General features: G+C 44.9%; 1 protein-coding gene across 3 annotated transcripts in view; it reads left to right on the top strand.

Moving 5' to 3' along the window:
* CPNE4 (copine 4) overlaps positions 1–21,348 on the top strand; it is a 317,325-nt gene that overhangs the window by 239,444 nt on the left and 56,533 nt on the right. For all 3 annotated transcript variants that reach the window (XM_053263929.1, XM_053263931.1, XM_053263930.1), the window contains one exon: positions 15,300–15,398. In XM_053263929.1, coding sequence (XP_053119904.1) covers positions 15,300–15,398 — 99 coding nt within the window. The remainder of the gene's footprint in view (positions 1–15,299; positions 15,399–21,348) is intronic.

Below are 21,348 nucleotides of genomic sequence, written 5' to 3' on the forward strand. Positions count from 1 at the left end.
CAATAAGAGCAAAAGTTGAAAAATCCACAACAAACTGCAAGTGCCGCCTTTGTAAAGAAGCAGATGAAACAGTAGACCACCTAATCAGCTGTTGAAAAAAGATTGCACAGACTGACCACAAACAAAGGCATGACAAGGTAGCAGGGATGATACACTGGAACATCTGCAAAAAATATAAGCTACCTGTAGCCAAGAATTGGTGGGACCATAAAATTGAAAAAGTTGAAGAAAATGAAGATGTAAAAATATTATGGGACTTCCGACTACAAACAGACAAACATCTGCCACACAATACACCAGATATCACTGTAGTCGAGAAGAAAGAAAAACAAGTGAAAATAATCGACATAGCAATACCAGGGGATAGCAGAATAGAAGAAAAAGAAATAGAAAAAATCACCAAATACAAAGATCTACAGATTGAAATTGAAAGGCCTTGGCAGAAAAAGACCCAAATAATCCCAGTGGTAATTGGCGCCCTGGGTGCAGTCCCAAAAGACCTTGAAGAGCACCTCAACACCATAGGGGCCACAGAAATCACCATCAGCCAATTACAAAAAGCAGCTTTACTGGGAACAGCCTATATTCTGCGACGATATCTATAACAACAGCAACAACATTGACAATAAAATTCAGCCATCCCAGGTCCTTGGGAAGGACTCGATGTCTGGATAAAACAAACCAGTCAATAACACCTGTCTGACTGTGTAAACAAGAAATAATAATAACTAGCGGACCCGCACAGAGCATCTGTGCGCTTTCGGTCTGGCTGTTTTCCCCTCCTGCCCAGATCTCTCCTCTCTCCCCCTCCCTCCAGCCCCGCACTCTCCTGTGCTCCCGGCTTCCGTTCCTCCCCCCCCCCACGGAGCCACACCAGGCAGCGGGCAGCCAAAAAGAGCCCCGCCGCTGCCGTTACCGCATGTTGCCCACTCAACCCTGCTAGCAACGCTTCCCGCCTCGTCCAAGCCCGGGCTGTGGTGGTCGCAACCACCGCCGGCTGCCGCCTCCTCACATTGGCTGGGCTGCCCCTGGCCACTCCAAGCGGTGGGTGGCCAAAAAAGGCCCGGCACCCCCGTTATTGTCCGTTCCCCTCATCCCTGGCAGCCCGCCAGGGCCAGTCTGTTCTACTGCCTCCCGCCTACTCCTAGCCCAGCCCAGGCCGCAGACGCGACGGTCGCAACCGCGGCTGGGCTAGGCTGCCTCCTCCTCCTCCCTCCTCCTCCTCACAGCGACCGAGCGCTGCGGGAGCTAACGTGCGGCTGGAGGCACCGCTGCCATTCCCCACCCCACCCCACGGCTGCATCTCAGCTCCCGTTGCGAGCTGCCTCCGCCCAGCCAATCCTGCACTTCATCTGGGTTGCTGCCGGGACACATCCCCACAGGCACGTCTACGAGAATTAAATATATGGATAATAATAATAAATTGATGATAAAATTCAGCCATCCCAGGTCCTTGGGAAGGACTCGATGTCTGGATAAAACAAACCAGTCAATAACACCTGTCTGACTGTTTAAACAAGAAATAATGATAATAATAATAATAATTCACTGTACACAGATAACACATGCATTAAACGTAGCTACTACAACTCCTATGCAATATATATCGCTTTTCAGCAGAAGCGCTCAGAGTGCTTTGCATAGAAAAGTAAGTAAATATAATAATTCCCTGTCCCAAAAGAGTTCAAAATCTAAAACAAAATATATATTTATTATTTATTTATTTATTCGATTTTTTTCTATACCACCCTTCCAAAAATGGGTCAGGGCAGTTTACACAGAGAAATGATACATCAATATATAACGTAGTCACCGTCAACAAGCATTGAAGGGATACTGTGTTGCAGTTGATGGGGAATGGACAGATGCTCTCACCCTGCTAATTATGAGGACTGCTACTTTAAAAGGTGCCTCTTTGCTCAATTAGCAGGGGATAATGTGTACATAGGACTTGCATACATTTTAAATAGATAGCAACTCATTTTTGTTGGGTGTATATATGGCAAATTAGTAGTAAATTAAGGACTGCAAATGTGGACAGCATGGTCTTTAAAATGGCACATTAATTTGAAAACCATAATTTTTTTTTAGTTGTTAAAGCATTCTTTAGGAACATGTTACAGATGGTGTTAAGTGGTCTGGAGTAGCAATGAATGTCCATAGCCAAATGTAAATCTCTTATATTATCAGAAATTATAGTAGGGCAGTTTTCAGGCAACCTTGCCATTGCCCTAATTATAGTTTTGCAAACAACACTGAGATAATAACTGTTTCTTTTGTCCGTGATCTCAGTGGCACTAAGGACTATCTGGCTTCCCAAAAGCTAAAGTTAAAAGTCCACAGGAATGAAACAAACAACTAGCTTGGTCTGTGTTAACCTTGACCTTGTTAAATGTAATTTGATTTTTAATGATCTCCAATTAAAACTCATCTCAAATAATCCCAGACACTCCTTTCTTCTTCTGAACAACTTTCTGGCTTTATAATGAACTGCAGATAATGAATGGATATTTAGAACAATCATGATGATTCTTTGATCTTTTTCTTTAATCAACAACCAGCAATTGTGTGTTTGTTTTTTAAGTGGAAGCGGGGGGAAACAGAAGAGGTTGTACTCTTCCTATGGTAACTGAATTTCATAAAAGATAAAGGAGCTAAATGAAAAGAGGGGTGTAAATCAAATGAACAGATACCATAAAAATAACCAGAAGCCCTGTTCAGAAAACATTTGTTCCATGGTCAGTGAATGTGTAAGGGTAGAGTGGGATCATGCTCAGCAACCAATCTCCCTGCACCAACACGTCCACTGGCTTGTTGAGAAAAAAATGGGGGCTCCAAGAAAGAGAAAAGAATGGGGGTTCCAAGAAAGGTTTTGCCCTCTAGGGGTGTACTGCACCCCAGCTACATTTTGGGGATGGGGGGAGAAAGAAACACATGCACATATTGAAAGAAAATGACATATATCTGAGCATGTCTGATAATGTCATGGCCCAGACATTAGTCAGAAGAGTCAGAGGAGGAGCTGGAGGATTTGGTCGGGAGAGCAGGCTCAGAAGCACAGCAGGAGGATTTGGCTGTGAGAATAGACTCTGAAGTGGAGGTGGAATGGCAGCAGACAGGGGAATCTGAACAGCTGGCAGAGATGAGGGCTGAGGAGACTGATCAGGAGTAAGCTGGAATTTCACCTGTGTTAAGAAGACACCTCAAGAGAAAGGCTCAGTGGGAGACAGGCAGGAGTAAGATCTCACAGGAGAGAGAATAGAAATGCTGAGTCAGGAAAGCCTGACTGGCTGCCGGTTATCTCGAGCCCTATATCAAGCAAACGCTGTTCCTGAGATGGTACTGTCAGCAACGTTGCCTACCGCAGACAGTGTTCCTCGTGCTTATAATTGTTCAACTTTTCTTGTTTCGGCCTGTCTTTGTTCTGTTCCTTTCTTGCTCCTTTATTTCAGTTATTGCTCAGATATCATAGAGGGGGGTACCTAGTTTAGTTTCAAGAGGACTTTATTTTTGTTTCTACTACTTTATCTTTGAGAGTCATCCTTCGCATTCGTCCGTGCAGCTAAGCTGCTACTTTCTTATCTACAGAATTTCTATCTTGACTCACAGAAGTGGAGCTGGAGGGATCATAAATCCTGTCAGGTCAGCCGTGCCAACATATCTACAACAGATAACCAATTATGAACCTAATATTCCATACAGGGCTTTTGGGTGATAATGTATATTGCCTTCGGATAAATATATTCAAGTACTAAACACAAAGATGCCAGATAAGTGAGGAAAACTATTAATGAGAATGTTATGAATACTAGTGAGATGCCAATCAAATATAGGAATTAGGGATGTACAAACAAGTTCAGGGGTTTGCGGTTCGCAGTTTGGAGGTTTGCGCAGGCGCACAGCCCCCAATATGGCTGCCGGGCGAAGGCCGAACTGCAGCCAAAGAGCACCCGAACGGGGCGAGGGGGTTATTTAGAAGGCTGGTGAGGGAAAGGGAACCTCCATGGACCCCCACTCTGCCGCCGCCTCCAGGAACTCCCCCGCAAGGAGTACAAGGTAAAAAAGTTTTAATTTTTTAATTATTCTTTTTGGTCTGCAACCCCCCTGAACTGAACCAAATGGGGGAGGGCAGGTTGAGGGGGGGCCCGAACCAAACCGGGCCAGCCTGTTGTGTGCATACCCCTAGTAGAAATGACTATGAAAGTATAGCCACAAAGATGGGCTTTAGATGAACGGGCAGGTGAGTGCTGACTATTGCTTACCTCTGTATGTAATTCTTGATGCCTTACTTCCAGACCCTTTAAGTATGTTGGCACATTCTTGGTTGCTAAACATGCAAATAGGTCTTGGATGAGGATGTGGACTGGTGTAATAACTGTTGATATCACAAAGGGTTTGATGACTACATAATATATTGATATTTCCATGTGCAGTTCCTAGGAAGGATGAGAATTTGGAAGGTTCTCTCCCAGATGAAAGGGTGCAGGTTTCCCAAACACAATATATTACCTTGCTCTTTGTGTCAGTTGTTCAATTGTAGCTCTCCTGCCCACATTTGCAAAGCACTTCAAGACAGAGGAGAATGCAGATTTGTTTGTAGAGGTATGGGACATTGGTATCTTATAAATGGCTCCATGTAATCCAGGTTTCTTGCAAGTCAGTGAGATTCAGGCCTGAATTCTCTGAATTGCTAGGCCTGAGATTCAAAAGTGCTGGGATCACTTTGGGGGCTTGGATATGCAAAGATACTCTGTCACTAGAGGAGTAGTAAAATATATCCCTATGGAAAGTGGTAACATCTGGATCTATACTTCCTAGTGCATTGTACAGGTATTGAAAATCCATACTGGCCAAGTCTCCTGGTTTAAGTCATGGTGTCCCCCATGGTAGTTCTATGGATAGGCTAGGAAGAAGTCTCAATGCCTTCATAAAACTGCAGTTCCCAGAATTCTTTGTAGAGAAGTGACAATAGTTAAAATAGCTTTGTGGTATAGATGTATCGACTGTGTTGTACTGGAATTGACTACAAACTTTCAAATGGGTTCTTCAATACTTCAACAATCAGCAGAGCTGTTTTGCACTTTTGCGTTTTGTGCAGTATTGATTTGTTTTATAGCTGTTTCTCTCATAAACACAAAGTAGTCTTAATCTGGTTTAACTGAGAGTTTATTCAGAAACTACTCCATTTTCTCCTTCTCCTTTCCCTTCCTTTTCTAACTCCACCTCCCATACTTTTTACAGGATCGCCACTGGGACAAACTTCTAAACAACAAAACAAAAGATACTGGATAGAATATATAACACATCTTTCCTCTTTATAACAACCAGTAATCAATTGATTGAAAAATCAGTGAGAAAGTATTGAAGTCTTTTAGGTGATCTCCTGTCACACACACTCCTAATTATTGGGTTCCTGGTACAGGAACTGTTAGTGTTATTCTTTCTGGTAAAGAAGGTTCTTCATGGTGGTGTTCTATGCCTTACACCTAAGGGCTTGCACCTGCTCAGAGACCCCAATTTGGAACATTCCAAACCAACAAAACTCAGTTAAGTTTTCCATTGATTCTATTTTAGTTTTCCGTTCCTATCCAGTTTTTCTGCTTATCATTTTGCATCTTTATTTTTACCTCATGTTCCCCCCTCCCTCTCCCTCCCCAGCCAGGAATTGTCCCCTTTTGGGCCTTCCCCTTTCGTATGGCCCTGAAAATCGTAAAGGTCACCCTTAGGAAGTGTACCGGCTGTGCCACCAAATTACCATCTATAAATGGCCACAGCCGGTGCCTTTTTTGCCTGGGAGAACAGCACGAAGGGGAGACCTGCGTCCACTTCATGAAGCAGGCCTGTAAAAACCAGGCCTCCAGGCTCCACTCTTGGCCTTGGGAACAGGTCCTGCATGCCTCCAAAGTTGCTAAAATGTAGTCCACAGGGCCTGAGCCCTCTACTCAAAAACCGGGTACCATTGTAGCCTGCAGATCTTCAACACCTCCCCCAGCTAAACAATCAGGTCTCAGCACGAGCTTGAAGCTGCAACCGGAGCCTACGGCTCATTCGGACTCGACCTCGGTACCAACCGCTTTGGTACCAATGGCTCAGCAGACCCTTCCAAAAAAAGAAGCATCCTATCCAGTCCAACCCTACTGTGGCCACACAGAAGGCACAAAAGAGATTGACATTGGCAGATCCTGCCCCATGCCTTAAAAGGAGAAAAAACGATCAAACCCATTGCATTCCTCTGCTGCATCCAAGGGCATAGTCTCTGCATCAGATTTGATTATTCTGGCAGGACAGGCCTCCCCATGCTTGGTGGACTCTCATACGGTCCTGAAGGACCCGGACCCGGTCTTTGACCCTGATGAGTTCAAAGCAGAGCTTGAATGTGAGGCACGAGGAGAACTGGAGGATGAGACAGAAGAGGTCTATTTGGACCCAGACCAGGCTTGATCCCTAACTTCAGCGCTAGAGGCCGAATTCAAGGACTTATATCCCCGCAGACCAGACTGAGAACCGAGGGCAAGCTGATTGAGAGGACTACCACTAGCCCTTGAAGTATTAGACTCTTAGCTCCTATTATTATTTCGAACCCAATTATTCTCAAAAACCCTATCGCCATCAACACTACGAACGACCTCGAGAAGAGGCATACCCGCCTAGACACTAGAGATCCTTTACTCATTCTTATGATGAATCCTGGGAAGACCACTATCATACTTGCCCTCTCTCCTGTTCCCGATCACCTGAGGCTTGCCAAGCTAGGTATTTTTCTGCTTCCAGAAGCCACAGACAAAAGACCTCCGCTTCCTCTGGACATCCACTGCCTACAGAACAGCCATCTCCCTCACATAAACCACCACACAAGCCTCATCCTCATCTCCTCTTTCCACCACCCCGTTCCTGCCGAACTGGATGACAAGTTACAGACCCCAGCCCAGGTCTCAACTCACTGAGAACCTAACCTGGTTGACCCCGAGTCAACTGAGGAGGAAGAAGAGGAGGATGCAGAGGAAGGTGCAGTGGCAGATGACATTCTCTCTACAGAAACTCTTTCCTTGGGTTCATCCCCTAACGACCAACTAGTGGATCCGAAGTCAGCTTCCCCTTCAGACAATTACAAGCTATATTCCCACTACTTGTCTCGCATGGCATCCTCCCTAGGTGTACAGCTTAACCAGCAGAATAAGGCAGACCTTGATCTCCTCTTTGGACTCATAGATGCTGACACATGCGCTCCTATCTCGTTGCTACTGAATGCACCTACTATCACCTTATGATCAGGCCCCAACATCTAAAGTTTCTCCACTTCAAAATAGGTGATGAGGCAGTTCAATTCAAATCTCTCTCCTTGGGACTTGCCTCAGCTCTCCGTGTATTTATGAAATGCATGACTCCAGAGGTAGCTTTTCTTCAAGATTCAGGAATTCGCCTCTTCCCATTTTTAGACTGGTTCATTGTGGGGGAGTCCCCCTTGGAGGTAGTGGACACAGTCCATATCATGATCCGACTCCTCAACAGCCTGGGCCTTGCCATCAATTACAAGAAGTCACATCTCGCCCCTACCACTGCCATCGAATTTCTAGGACTCATTTTTCACTCCGGCCACGCCAGTGTTCACAGAATTTGGACCCTTCACAGAATTCAGACCCTCTACACTCTGGCTATCAAGGTGGCTTCTACTACTGCTTCTTCAGCAAGAAGCTTACAGCATCTACTGGAGCACATGACCTCGACTACTCGTGTCCTCCCGTACACTCGTCTCTACTCCCACACCCCTCAGTCTTGGTTCCTCCACAATTTTGACCCCCAAGTGGACCATCCCTCATCCGCCCTTCCTCCCTCCAGCATTTGGGGTCTAGAATAGAATTTGTAACATTCAGCAATCACATTCAAAGTAGGGTTGAAATGATCATCTAAGACTTGCTTGAAGAGAAGCTTCATAAGAATTGGCATCTCCTTCCAAGGTGGTAGGAAAGGACAGATGATTATATATTCTTTGGCCTTCAGGGCCCAGGCAGTGAAGCAATACAGCATTCTGATTTGCTGGAGTAAAAAGCAGGGGTCTGTATAGTGAGGAGGTAACTGCAGAAATAGAACCTCATTTTTTTCCATGGAAGAGCCGGTTCTCCTTGGGTAGACAAGGATCTGAGTCATGCTGCAGTGAGCATCCAGTAAACAAGAGTGTCTAGGATTGATAAGTTAAAAGTACTTTCAGGGGTTGTATAGGTCAGGAAGTGGAGAAACAAATAAGTAGCAGCAATAATAGAAAGCAGTTCAGGCATGTAGGCCCAGTGATGCAATGCAAAGAAGTTGCAGGAACATTCACAAGCTTTGCAGGCTCACACGCTTAGCTGGTTCAAAATCTCATTGCCAAATATTTTGTAGCTGCTTCCCTCATGAACACGAAGTAGCCTTAACTTTAACTTTAACTAAGAGTTTATTCAGAAACAACTCCATTTTCTCCTTCTCCTTTCCCTCTCTTTCCTTTCCTGACTCCCCCCCCACACACACACACTCTACAGCAGGGCTTCTCAACCTGTGGGTCCCCAGATGTTACTGGACTTCAACTCCCATAATCCCCAGCCCCAGTAGCCTTTGGTTGGGAATTATGGGAGTTGAAGTCCAATTACATCTGGGGACCCACAGGTTGAGAAGCCCTGCTCTACAGGATCGCCACCAGGTGCGGAGCCAGCCAAGTGGCGGCCTGGGTCCAGCCCCACCCGGCGGTCCCTCTGCTGACATCCCATGCGCATGACGTCATGTGCACGGGGTGTGCCTCGAACAAAAAACCCCTGCCCCTGCCTGGGCTACCAGGAGCCCCGTGAGAGCGCTTGCCAATTCTTTTCAGGCAGCATTTGCTGCCTGAAAGCATCTATTCCCCTTTCTCTTCCTCCAGAGAGGGAGAGAAAGGGAGGATAGATACTTTCAAGCAGCAAGCACTGCCTGAAATGATATGGAAGCGCTTGCTTGGGCTCTTCGGAGCTTGAGGCCACGCCCCCTTTGCATGTGATGTCACGTCCAAAGGGGCATGGCCTTGAGCTCGGAAGATCCCGAGCGAGCTCTTCCCTGCCTGAAAAGGATCGACAAGTGCTTGCTCGGGGCTCCCGGTAGCCCAGGCGGGATCAGTGGGGTTCGTTCTGTGCTCTTCTGGGGCCCAAGTCACGCCCCCTCCGAGGGCTTCAGCGGCCTCTACCATTGGCCGCCTGTGTTCTTTGAACCCGTTCACACAATGGTGGCTACGCCCCTATTGCCACTAGGACAAACTTCTAAACAAAAAAACAAAACAAAACAAGATACTGGTGAAAAACAAAAAATACTGGATAGAATATGACATGATTCTCAAACAATTTTTAAATTTAATTTTGTACACTGGAAAGCAGCCCCCACACTTCAGCTTGATTTGCAGAGAATGGCTGCATTTATTTATAATGTTGCAAAACGTCTTAATGATTTGTGTTGCCACTGGAAGGCAAAAGAGATGAGAGGCAGCCTAAGGCTCAAATTACATATTACATTAAATTACGTGACTCTTGTTCTTCCAAATTGTTGTTTAGAAAACAAGAGGCTACTTTAGTACTTTACCTTTTCCTCTCTGATCATTTTAAAGTTCAAAATACCTTTCCCACGCTGCTTTTTCACTCTCATGAGGAAAAAATATATGGGAACTCCTGATCCTCTGTCCTCCTGGTAAGGCTTAGTGAAGCAGACAAGGAGACTGATAGGGGGAAGCAGGAGGAAGCACAAAGATGGCAATACATTTTACTTCAAACTAACTATTTACTGTTAACAAACACTGCTTGAAACTAGGGATGTGCACGGAACCAGTATGGTGGAGGCGCTGCATACTCTGCAGTTACCGGAGGCCCTAACAAGGATGCAGCCACCATCCTGCTGTTGGGGAGGCCGGTGGAGGGTTTAGAGGAGCCACTGGGAAAGTAAGTTCCCCTCCCTCCCCACCCTTTGGGATTCCCCCTTTGCTTCAGCAGATTCCCCTTTACAAGCATTGCCCCGAACCGATTAAAACTGGTTCTGTTCAAACCGGGGTTGGTTCAGTTCAAACTTGGACCAGTCAAACTGGCCGGATTCGACTCAAACCCCGGTTCATGTCAAACCGGTTCGCACACCCCTATTTGAAACACTTCCATATGGGTGGAAAAAGCAGCTTGTGGGGGGTGATTTTGTGCTGAAAAACAGCCAGAGGGGAAATTGTGAAGGAGCTTCTCCCTGTCCATTCTCCTTCCACAGAAGCTCTGTTTTTCTATTGAACCCCCTCACTTTCAGAATGAGGAGACAACCTTGAAATCAAACTGGAGGCTATTTGATAGCAACCTCTTTTTAAAAACTGTATACCTCTAAATATATAAACATGGACACAGAGGGACACATTTCTCCTACCTCTGTCAAGCTTGTCACCACACAAATGTGCTTTGCAGAGAGAAATGCACTTCATCTGCTTGATTCAAACATCTTTCATCCCTTTGGGATATAAAGGTCAAAAAGAAGACATAGACTTATGTGCTGAAAAATGACAGAATGCTCCAGAGCCATGGTTTGTTTCCCTCCCCAATCAGTGAGGAAGAGTTTCTCAACTCTGAAAAGTCACCAGGATATCCTCCTCAGCAGTCTTTTTAAAAGGAGTGCTTATTAGTGTGTTCTTGACTATTCCCTCTCCTCCCTGTTTGCCAGTGTGTAGGGAAATATTGGTCTATAACAGCCAAAAAGTACTATAAATGCAATAGAAGCCGTGTAATAAAAGTTATACTTTTGTATAACAATATGTTTTTATAACAGAAATTAGTACTTTGTACTAACAAAAAAGTATTCTGGTTTGAACTTTGCATTTAGTTGAAAATTCCTGGTCAATTTCTCTACCTAAATCAATCCATTTACATTATTTCCCACTGCCTCTTGGGCAAAGAGGCATCTTTAAAGTGATGGCTCTCTTTTATTTATTGGGGGAGAACAACTTTCCTTAGTCAGCCCAGTGTGGCATCTCTCATGTGGCTGTTGCTGATCTTTCTCTCTCTTATTAGATTATGGGGACGGAGAACCATTTTCTCATACCTTTTGCTATGTCAACCACTTGGAGAACCTTTGTTGTTGCTGAAAAGTGGTATATAAAAGCAGTCCCTGCCAAAATTCATCTAGACATCAAGTGGCTTATTGTATTCAAAAACAACAAGAAGAAGAAATAAAAACCCTACCCTTAATATGTCTCAAGTTTTTCAACAGTTTCTACTATGTCCGACGTGGTACTGTATTTCTACAATGTCTAACATGGTACAGTGCGACTTAGATGTAGAACCATCTCTATGTTTGAGGTCCTGAATGAGCCTCTCTCCCCTTATTGCTGCAGTGGACTCATGACTCTATCTTGGCATTGCGGCGAGAAAAAACTTGGCAACTGGTACACTGTTGTTGCTGCCCCACTGAGAATGAAGTTCACTGCCATGGGAAGAAAAGTGGGGCCCACCTAACTGGCAACTGTCAGTAACTACTAGGTTCAGTGCTCCCTGGGGTCAGGGAGGCATCACTGGTGAACTCTTGAGGCTCTGAACACTTTGCAACCGCCCAAGGGTACCGTATGTCACCTAATGGCGCAGCGGGAAAATGACTAGCAAGCCAGAGGTTTCTGGTTCAATTACCTGCTGGTATGTTTCCCAGACTATGGGAAACACCTATATCGGGCAGCAGCGACATAGAGAGATGCTGAAAGGCATCGTCTCATACTGTGTGGGAGATGGCAATGGGAAACCCCTCCTGTATTCTACCAAAGACAACCACAGGGCTCTGTGGTCGCCAGGAGTCGATATTGACTCAACAGCACACTTTACCTTTAAGGGTGCCATGCCCTTCCGGTTAGAGAATGTAAATATCATATGGGGCCGGTTCAGATGATACTGTCCCAGGAGTCTTCAGCACATGTGAAGAGGACAGGAATGCACCAAGAGCACACCTGCCCTGATGTTGCTGTAGGACACCCTGATGCTCTCAGGGAGGTAGTGGAGGGGGGATGCACAGGGACAGAGCACCAGTACTTTTTGGCTTCTCTGGCTGTTGGGATGGGCATGGCAAGGGGGGTGTTGTGGAGAGTGCCTGCACTTCTGCAATTGCAACTACATCACTGGTTGGGATGTGCTTCAATCACACAAGGGGGTGAAAATCTGAATTGCTCCTTTATATGCACCCCATACCCCTGTTTAACAGAACATAGGCACATAGGAAGCTGCCATAAACTGAGTCAGACCATTGGTCCGTCTCGCTCAGTATTGTCTACACAGACTGGCAGTGGCTTCTCCAAGGTTGCAGGCAGGAATCTTTCTCAGCCCTATCTTGGAGATGCTGCCAGGGAAGGAACTTGGAGCCTAGATGCTCTTCCCAGAGCGGTTCCATCACCTAAGGGGAATATCTTACAGTTCTCACACTTCTATTCTCCCTTTTGTATGTAGCCAGGGCAGACCCTGCTTAGCTTAAGGGGACAAGTCATGCTTGCTACCAGAAGACCAGCTCTCCGCGAGACCACAAGACCAGCTCTCCAGCTACCACAAGACCAGAATTTCACGATGCATGTAGAGGGGCAATTCAAATTATTGCACCCTTATTAAATTGACAGCATATTAGGATGATCTTCAGTGACATCAGGGCAGTCATGCTCTTGGCACATTCACACCTTCTTCACATGTGCTGAGGGCTGCTGGGCCTGTATTGTCTGAACAAGCCCATGGACATGTTTAAAGTTAGGCATCAGTCCTTCATCAGTTACACATAGAGAAGTGTTTGCTTTTGAAGATGCTGGTCAGGAACTGAACAAACTGTACCACAAGACCACGAGAGCTTGTGTCTTGTGGTAGCAAGCATGAATTGTCCCATTTGCTAAGCAGGGTCCACCCTGGTTTGTATTTGAATGGGAGACTTGATGTGTGAGCACTATAAGATATTCCCCTCAGGGGATGGGGCCACTCTGGGAAATGCATCCGTATGTTTGCATGCAGAAGGTTCCAAGTTCCCTCCCTGGCATCTCCAAGACAGGGTTGAGAGAGACTCCTGCCTGCAACCTTGGAGAAGCTGCTGCCAATCTGTGTAGACAATACTGAGCTAGATGCACCAATGGTCTGACTCAGTACAAGGCAGGTTTTTTTTTTTAACCTATGTTTGCATTATGCTGAATATCAGGGCTGTTTCACATATTGTGCAGAGAATTGGTGTGGCATTAGTGGGGCAGTGAAAAAAGAGCAGGGCGGAGCTACTGAGACGTATCCACCCCTTGGGGTTCTTCTGTCCCTCTGGGCCATGCCCCTCCCCCTTCTCACTGCCGGCTCACCACTGCTGCCACCATTCCCACTCTGCACCTCCGTGCCCCCCTCCACTCCTCTTGCGCCTGCCTGCCTGCCTCCTCCTCTGCCACTGCTCCTGCACATGGGATATGACAAATGCCAATATGACAAATATTATTTATATACCGCTTTTCAACCAAAAGTCCCACAGCTGTTTACATAGAGATAGATAGATAGATAGATAGATAGATAGATAGATAGATAGATAGGCTCCCTGTCTGCAAATGGCTCACAATCTAAAAAAGAAACATAAGATAGACACCAGCAAAAGCCACTGGAGGGCTGCTATGCTAAGGATGTTCTAGAAGCAGGAAGTAGTTGTGGACAGAGGAGGCCAAGGAGGAGAGGGAAAGAGGCAGTTTGCAAGCAGGGAGGGGAGAGGAGAGGTGTCAGCAGGCATATGTGTAGGCAAGCCGGCGGGAGAGATGGCAGAGAGTGAGTGGGGTGGTGGGCATTCTGCATGCATTGCTCCTGTGGATGGGTGAGGGGCACATGGAGCCATATGCCGGGGGAGGGGTAAGCACAAGCCTCCTGCGCATTAGTTACGCCAGTGTCTGAATTCTTACAGCCTTGTTGGAGGCAGAGGCCCTGGTGTAGCCCTGCTTCCAGATGGATAAGCATCGCACAAACTGGGAGGGAGCACCAGCTGATCAGCTCTGCTTTACTTGTCAGACGTAAAGAGATTGTTTGGGTGCAGCAGCACAAATTACCATCTGAACCATGCAGCTGAAGCATTTGATGTGGCTTCCAGAGATAATGACTGGACAATGGACTTTGCTTTGGAAATCTGTATACTGGGAAAAGGCACTCGCTCTGTGTAGCCGGAAAATATCGCTTAAGATTATGATGCTTCATTAGATCACATTTATCAGTATGAATGTATTACTGCAGCATTGCAGTAAATGTCTCTGTAGTATATCTAGGATTGTTGATGAAAATTGTTAATGAGGCTATTTAACATGTGCAGCCCTACCTAGTCTTGGGCAGCCTTGGCTGGGTAGGCTGTTCATGTAATGCACCGGGATTGACACCAATCCCAGCACTGCCCTCCTGGGCAGCCCGGCATTGTTACCTGACAGTTTACCTGGGTAAAAAGATGTGAGCACACCCTTTTACCTAGTTACAGGGTCATGTGAATGCTCGGGCTGCATGCAGTGCTGGGCACAGAGCGCCCATTTGGGTGCCTAGAGCTCCCGATTCACAGCAGGATCCCTCAATGTACCACACTTATTGTGTGTTACATTGTTGGATATCTGGAGGCCAGGACACATTTTCCAGAACTCTGCACGGCTCACAAAAGTGACAGTTGTGTGGGTTTGTGAGCCAAGCGATTTGGGACTACACTACACTTCCCCTACGCATCTAGGGGGGAAGTAGGGGCCCTCCCCAGAGCTCTCAAAGGTCATGTGAACAACCTCAATATGTTGTATTTTGTTTTCCTGAAGGCTACTCCCCTTCATCTTCCTGGTACTTTCAGGCAGGGGAAATGTGTCTGATACACCAATCCAGAGCCCACATCATCATGAGAAATTTAAGTGAAGATCATGGGCATAGGGACAGAAATGGGGTGGCAGGGGTGTCATGTTGACTCATTTTCCCATCGTTTGCATTCTCGTGGCAAGGCAACATGCTGAAATGATATAGGGAATCACTGCTGTATCTGCTACTTTTCTCACTTGAAGTCCACAAAAAATTACTAGATGTTGGAGCCAGCTGACCAAGCTGGAGCCAGTGTGATTGATTCTTCATGCAGAAGATCCAGGTTCACATCTTTGCTCGGCTGTGAAGTTCACAGCCTAGCACTCGATTGTCTCAATATCTCATTCTGACCTCCTCTGACTGTTGTGGGGAGAAACAAAATAAAACACTGGAAAACTCTTTGTATGCAATTTTGATTCTGCAGATAGTTTTTTCATGAAATCAGCTCCAAAGTCTTTTTTAAAGGAGAAAAATGTTCTTTGTTTTGTCTTTCAGTGCATAGTCTGGGACTGGGATTCCAACGGCAAGCATGACTTTATTGGAGAATTTAGTTCAACATTCAAGGAAATGCGAGGAGCAATGGAAGGGAGACAGGTAGGCACAGGTGAATGTGTGAAATTCGAACGCAACCACAGAATCAAAATACTCCATCTGTGGCCCACGGAGCTGAATCAATGCAAAATGTTGTACTGCCTTGCCATTCACATAGTTCCATTTATTTAAGTGATGTCAACATCCAAGCCTATTTATTACTAGGTCTTTAAGAAGGTTTCAGTGATTCCTCAAGATCCTGGGGTTGGATGGGGCCTCCCATAGGAGCTCCACTGTGAGCCTGGGCCTCAGCAGGGGACGGAGGATGTAAGGGAGTGGGGTGGTTCTCCACACCAGAATTCCTGTCTCCTTTGGTTCTGCAACTTGTCTGGTTTCATGGCCCTCTATCTGTTGGCAGCTGGGCTTCTCAGGATTCCTCCTTGCTAAAGCCTTCATGCCCTCCTTATCACCAGCCTGGCCCCTAAATAGTTCCTGGCAGACCCCACAAGTTGGGCCAAGGTCCAATCCTGCAACATCTCATTTCATGAGTTCTTGCATTCTCATGAAATCTCGGTCCTTTTTCCGGCGTCCCAGGCACCCTCACCAGCCTCCACCAGCCAGTCTTCCCTCCCTGGAGCAGCCCAGTCAGCCTCTAGCCCTGCCATAGGGATCTGTAGGTGTGACCAAGCTCACCCTGGCCTCTGTGAGATGAACGTGGCAGTCCAACAGTTTCTTAAAAGGAACTTGGGCTAACAGTGGTCACAGTGCACACCTAGAGATCTAGACTTCTATATCATGGGTCTGGAAAATAAGCTAAATGCTTACAAGAGGGCTAGTCTTCTTACAAGCCTGACATTTCAAAATCGTTCTAGTTGTGGAATGAGAGAGGCAGTCGAGTGTAGCATTTAGACTGGTGGATTAGGATGGTGGAATTCTGTGTCCAGGTCCCAACTTATCCATGAAGCTCACTGTTTGACCTTGGCTCAATTGCTGCTTCTCAGCCTAAGATTAGAGAGTTGTGAGGCTAACATAGGAATGAGGAGGACCATGCTGTCGCCACCTTTATGGAGAAATAGTGGGATAAACATCTCAGGGGGAAAACTGCAGCTGAGCAAGAAATAACAGAAAAACAGCAGAACTTTTCTGCATTCAGCATTGTTGAAAACATTTATGGGATTCAGAGCAAACATAAGTCTCAGACACAACCTCTGTCTCAAAGCAGATCATGAGTTAAACACCTGATTAAGTGAGTTGCATCTCTGGTCCCTTGTCATTATGACACCCACTGGTGGCCCAGGTCAGTACACTGCTGTTATGCAACGTCTACACATGAATGGGCCAATCCAAACTGTAAGACAGGGCACGTGTGGAACTCTTGCATGGACAAGCACCTTGTTCATGGCCACTGTCTCATATATTTGAGATCCCAACAAGCAGTCATATATTATATTTCTCAGACTATTCTTTTGTGGAATGTATACTGTTGTTCTTTCCCCCCGATCCTCTTTTTGTTTTGTATTTGGGCTGAGTTAAGATGTCACCAGTGGTTTAAACTGGAACTAGAGCTGAGCTAGATTTTAATTGGAATTTCTGAACAAGCTTCTTATTCCTCCCTGGGTACGTGACCTCCCAATTCATAGTGTCAACTTATTAGCAACCTTTAGATCTAGAAAGCTGTCAGTTTGCATCTGGGAAGGATATTAAAACTTCAGATTCAGCATGCCAGTGGGCAATCTAGTGTTCTCTGCAGCGGTGACTCTGATGCTTTATGCAAGAGGGGACTGCTTCTCTTTTCCCTACTCTTCCTGGTTTCCCCCCTAGAATAAAAACATTTGGGAGGAGGCCATATTTTAAAAATTTAAGCTAAAGCAGGGGTTCTCAAACTTGGGTGCCCAGATTTTAGACTATGTCCTGCCAGCAATGGCCTTTAGCCATTGTGGCTGGGGATTATGGGAGTTGTAGTCCAATGCAGTCCAATGATATCAGGGGACCCAAGCTTGATAACCCCTGGGCCAATGAATTTTTCTCCAGCACTTAGGTCATATGGACTCTTTGAGCTCATATTTCTACAAACTCCCCACTGTCTGCAGTATAATGATGTAATGAAGACCTGCACACTCTACCATGTTGAATATCAGGCAAAAAGGGAGCCTTTATACCTTTATAATTTTTTTAATATGCTATCCTGTATTATTGGTGCCAGACATAGATCTCTAGACTGAGGTGACAATCTTTTTATCCAAAAAGCAAGAATTGCTAGTAGCCATACCAAAAGGGGAGATAAACAAGTTGCTCTTTTTATTAAGGAGATTATAATGCTTTCTTAGGTACTTTCTCTGCTTTTGTAGCCTCAGCTGTGATCTATCCCATCATAATGACACAAATTCACTTCTACAATGGATAATAGATGAAGGGCCCTGGTAAAGATGGAATTAGCACCTCATTAATAATTCCACCTTTGTACAGCAGGCTTATCCATGCACACAGATCTGGATTGATGACGACTGCTGAATATGATGAATGATTTAGCATATTTCAGGCTAGGAAGTGTCATTTCCCATTATTGCATAATACTATGCCCATTAGTTTTTCATCAATTTTATTGGGAAATTTAAGCAGTGACACTTGTATGTTGCTGTTCTGTTGCAACAGATTAAAGGCACAAAAAGCACAAACTGGATTTTAAACATTTGCTGGCACTTTCCAAGGAAAGTGGTTATTGTATAACCATTATCCTAGTTCATTCAGAGGGATTTGGAGAAACACAAAATGTGATGGATAAATAAAAACTCCCATTCTATCCTGAGATCAATTGATTCAATTGTGACCTAGAAACTGATGACTTTTTAACCTATAATAATTATTTTTTGCCTGAAACTTCATTCTTCTATTTTTCAAGATGTAGTTGTTTTATGTTCTTCAAATATAAGAATTAGTGGATGAAATTAAATCTACATGGAATGGGTTAATTATTTATCTGAGCTGAAGTAACAATAGATCAAAGAAAGATGTAAACAAGCCAGCTTGTTTTCTGTTAAGAGAAGACTGGAATGCTGGTATATATCTCTAGGTTATTATTTCTGCTTAATCATGAGAAATTTTAGAATAAAAAAGCATAAATGGGAATAAAAAAATAAGGTAGCTCTTCAGCACCTCATCTGACATTTTACTGGTTCATAAGAGTTGTGGATGAAATTGAATTAAGAATACACGCATAGAATTTATCTTTCTTATGAAACCCTTTCTCATCAGTTCTCTTTTGATGCCTTGCTTTGTTTATATTTTACATTCTACACATGCTGTGCTAGAAGAAGGTATATGAGTAAACACAAACTCACGTAGTGGTATATTATCTAAATTGGAGCTTTGCACACTCTGCAATTTTCTTATATAGCCTAAGGGTAATCTAAATACAGAAAGTGTGAAAAGTCACCTAAGGCAATCCATGACAAAAATACTGCAGGAATTTGGGCAAATAGTATCAGAGGTTACTACAATACTGTGTTATAGAATTCACCTCTTCTTATCCAGGAAACCTGCTACCCTTTATAGATGCACAAGTTCCATCCATCAGGTACTATGTGCATGTTTAATTTCAGTACCTCAGCAGGAGAGAGAGTTTGTGGGGGGCCCACCACAAGATCCTGAAAACTTTGGAGCCAGTGTTACTGGCTGGCGTACTCTTTTATCTTGTTTTCTGTTGTTTGTTTGCTACATTTGTATCCTACACTCTTATCCTGCCCTTCCCCCTAAGAACTCAGAACAGGATAATGAATTATTCTGTTTTCACAATAATCCCTGAGATAGATTAAGTCAGAGAAGGTGACCAGCATCCAGACTAGCAGCACTGGCAGAAAATAAAGTCTCACATGCACAGCAGGGGAGGGGCAATTTCCACCAATCCCTCCCTTCCCTCAGTTGCCCTCAGTGGCCTCTAAAAATATGTCCCTGGGGGTTATGGGATCCTTACGGACATATTTTCAAAGGGCATCAGGGGCAGCAGGGGGAAGGGGAGATTGGCAAAAATCACATATTGTTAGTCTGGAGGTTGACCAGTGAGAGGTTCATACAAAATGCCAAATCACAATTTAGCATTACATGAGCAAACCTGTGTGTCCATACCCTAGTCAAGGAATGCAGAGAGGCAGGCTGGAGGCACGAGCTTTAATAAGTGCTGTTGAATGAGAAAAGAGCTGGTGACAACTCAAGGCCTATCTTACAGGGGGGCCCTCCCAATCCTGAAGGTGTAGGGCAGCCCTCTTCCCAAGGAGTCACCCAAGCCGGTCTCCTCCCACCCTCCACCCCCCGCCGCCAAATGAACCCATTAGGAGGGAGCTGAAGTTCCATCCTGGCTCTGTGTTACCTCTGTATCCAGAAATCCTGGAGTCATGGAAGAGGGCTCTAGCAGAGGAACCAGAAGTCCAGCAGGGGGCAGTGTGTTCTCAGCACTCCAGGACACCTCCAAGGGAGTGGCAGGCGCCAACCTATGACTCCAGCGGGCTCTTGCCTTAAATGGGAGCCCAGGCCAGGGTGGACTCCCCTTCTTCCTCCGAATTAGTGTCCCCTGGGTTGATGTCTGGGCAAACCTCACGCCTGGGCAGTTCAAATGTGGTTTCTGATTTTGTTTTGGGGAACAAGTGCGAAGTATAGTTTTCAATTAAGATGTAAGAGTAGATGACGGTTTGTGATGAACCTGGAAGTAAGAATAAGAGTGTGAAATAGGAGGAGGAGGATGGAGCACAAGAGCACAAGACTTGCTCATGCAATGCCAACTCATGCTTGGTGTTGCATGTGGATTGAGTCAGTGATTTGCTCATGGCTGCCAGTGAATATCGTTGAGCATGGATTTGAACTCGGGTCTCCTTAGTTGAAGTCAAACACTCTATCAGTATGTGACAGTGAATTTCAAAAGGAATAGCCTCTTGATTTGACATCTGTGACATTTCCCCTGCTAAAACCGAAGTGTTGTGTTTTTAAAAAATAAATCTTATCTGTACATTTTTAGCAAATTGCTTTGGCCATTCGGAAGAGAAAAATATCAAATCTCATGTGTCATATAAAAATGACTTTTCCCACAGCCAGTGCTACATTGTTCACAACAGTATAGGTACATCTTCTGTCAAATCATGGCACACATTTTGTACAGAAATTTTGATAGGGAATTTTGATAAACCCGGTCACAGATCCTAGGGAAGGGAAATTCCTCTGCTCAGCTGAAGAGAACTAGAGGGATTTGAGAAACAGACTTACAAAGAAGAAGCACCTGGACAATTAGCAATGGGAATATTACATAACAGAAAAATCTGTCTCTGCAGTAGGAAAAAAATGTGAATATTGAGAATCTTTCTTACATTTGCAGTCTCCATGGAAATTTCCAGAAGACGAGAATGCTGTTTAGCTTGGCTTGCTTTCATTTGTTTATTAAAATGTAGCCATGTGATTCCTTCCTCATCTCTGAGGAGTCAAAGAAAAGGTGTGGAGAAACATGCTTGAGATGTCAAGCCTGGATGTCATTACTATATAAAACTCAATATTATTAACTGTATTAAACATTTTACCTATAGCATCTGGGCATAGCCTAGAGTCAGAAGTTTCAAAGTGAATATTGAAGGCCAAAACCTAATGCCATTTACATTGCATACAATGTAAATTTAAAATAGTATTTGGTGTGTTAACCTTGGGATATGGTTGGGGAAATGTATATACACATATATTTTTACATCATAAAAATAGAATACAATCTCAGGTAGATAAACTGAACATGCACTAAATGTACTGAGCTTCAGACTTGCTATAGGAGATTCTAAGACTTAAGGCAACAAGGGCAACAGTTGGTTTTTGTTAATGACACATTTTTTAGCTTTACTTCACAAAAATGCTCAAATTTTCCACCTGAAGGAAATATAAGGCTCTGTCAATCAGGGGCGGAGCCACCATTGGGTGAACAGGTTCAAAGAACCAGGGCCGCCACCAATGAGAGGCCACAAGTACGGCCCCAGACACGCCCCCCACG

This window comes from Hemicordylus capensis, chromosome 6 (genome assembly GCF_027244095.1).
Source record: "Hemicordylus capensis ecotype Gifberg chromosome 6, rHemCap1.1.pri, whole genome shotgun sequence".
In the NCBI taxonomy this organism is placed as follows: Eukaryota; Metazoa; Chordata; class Lepidosauria; order Squamata; family Cordylidae; genus Hemicordylus; species Hemicordylus capensis.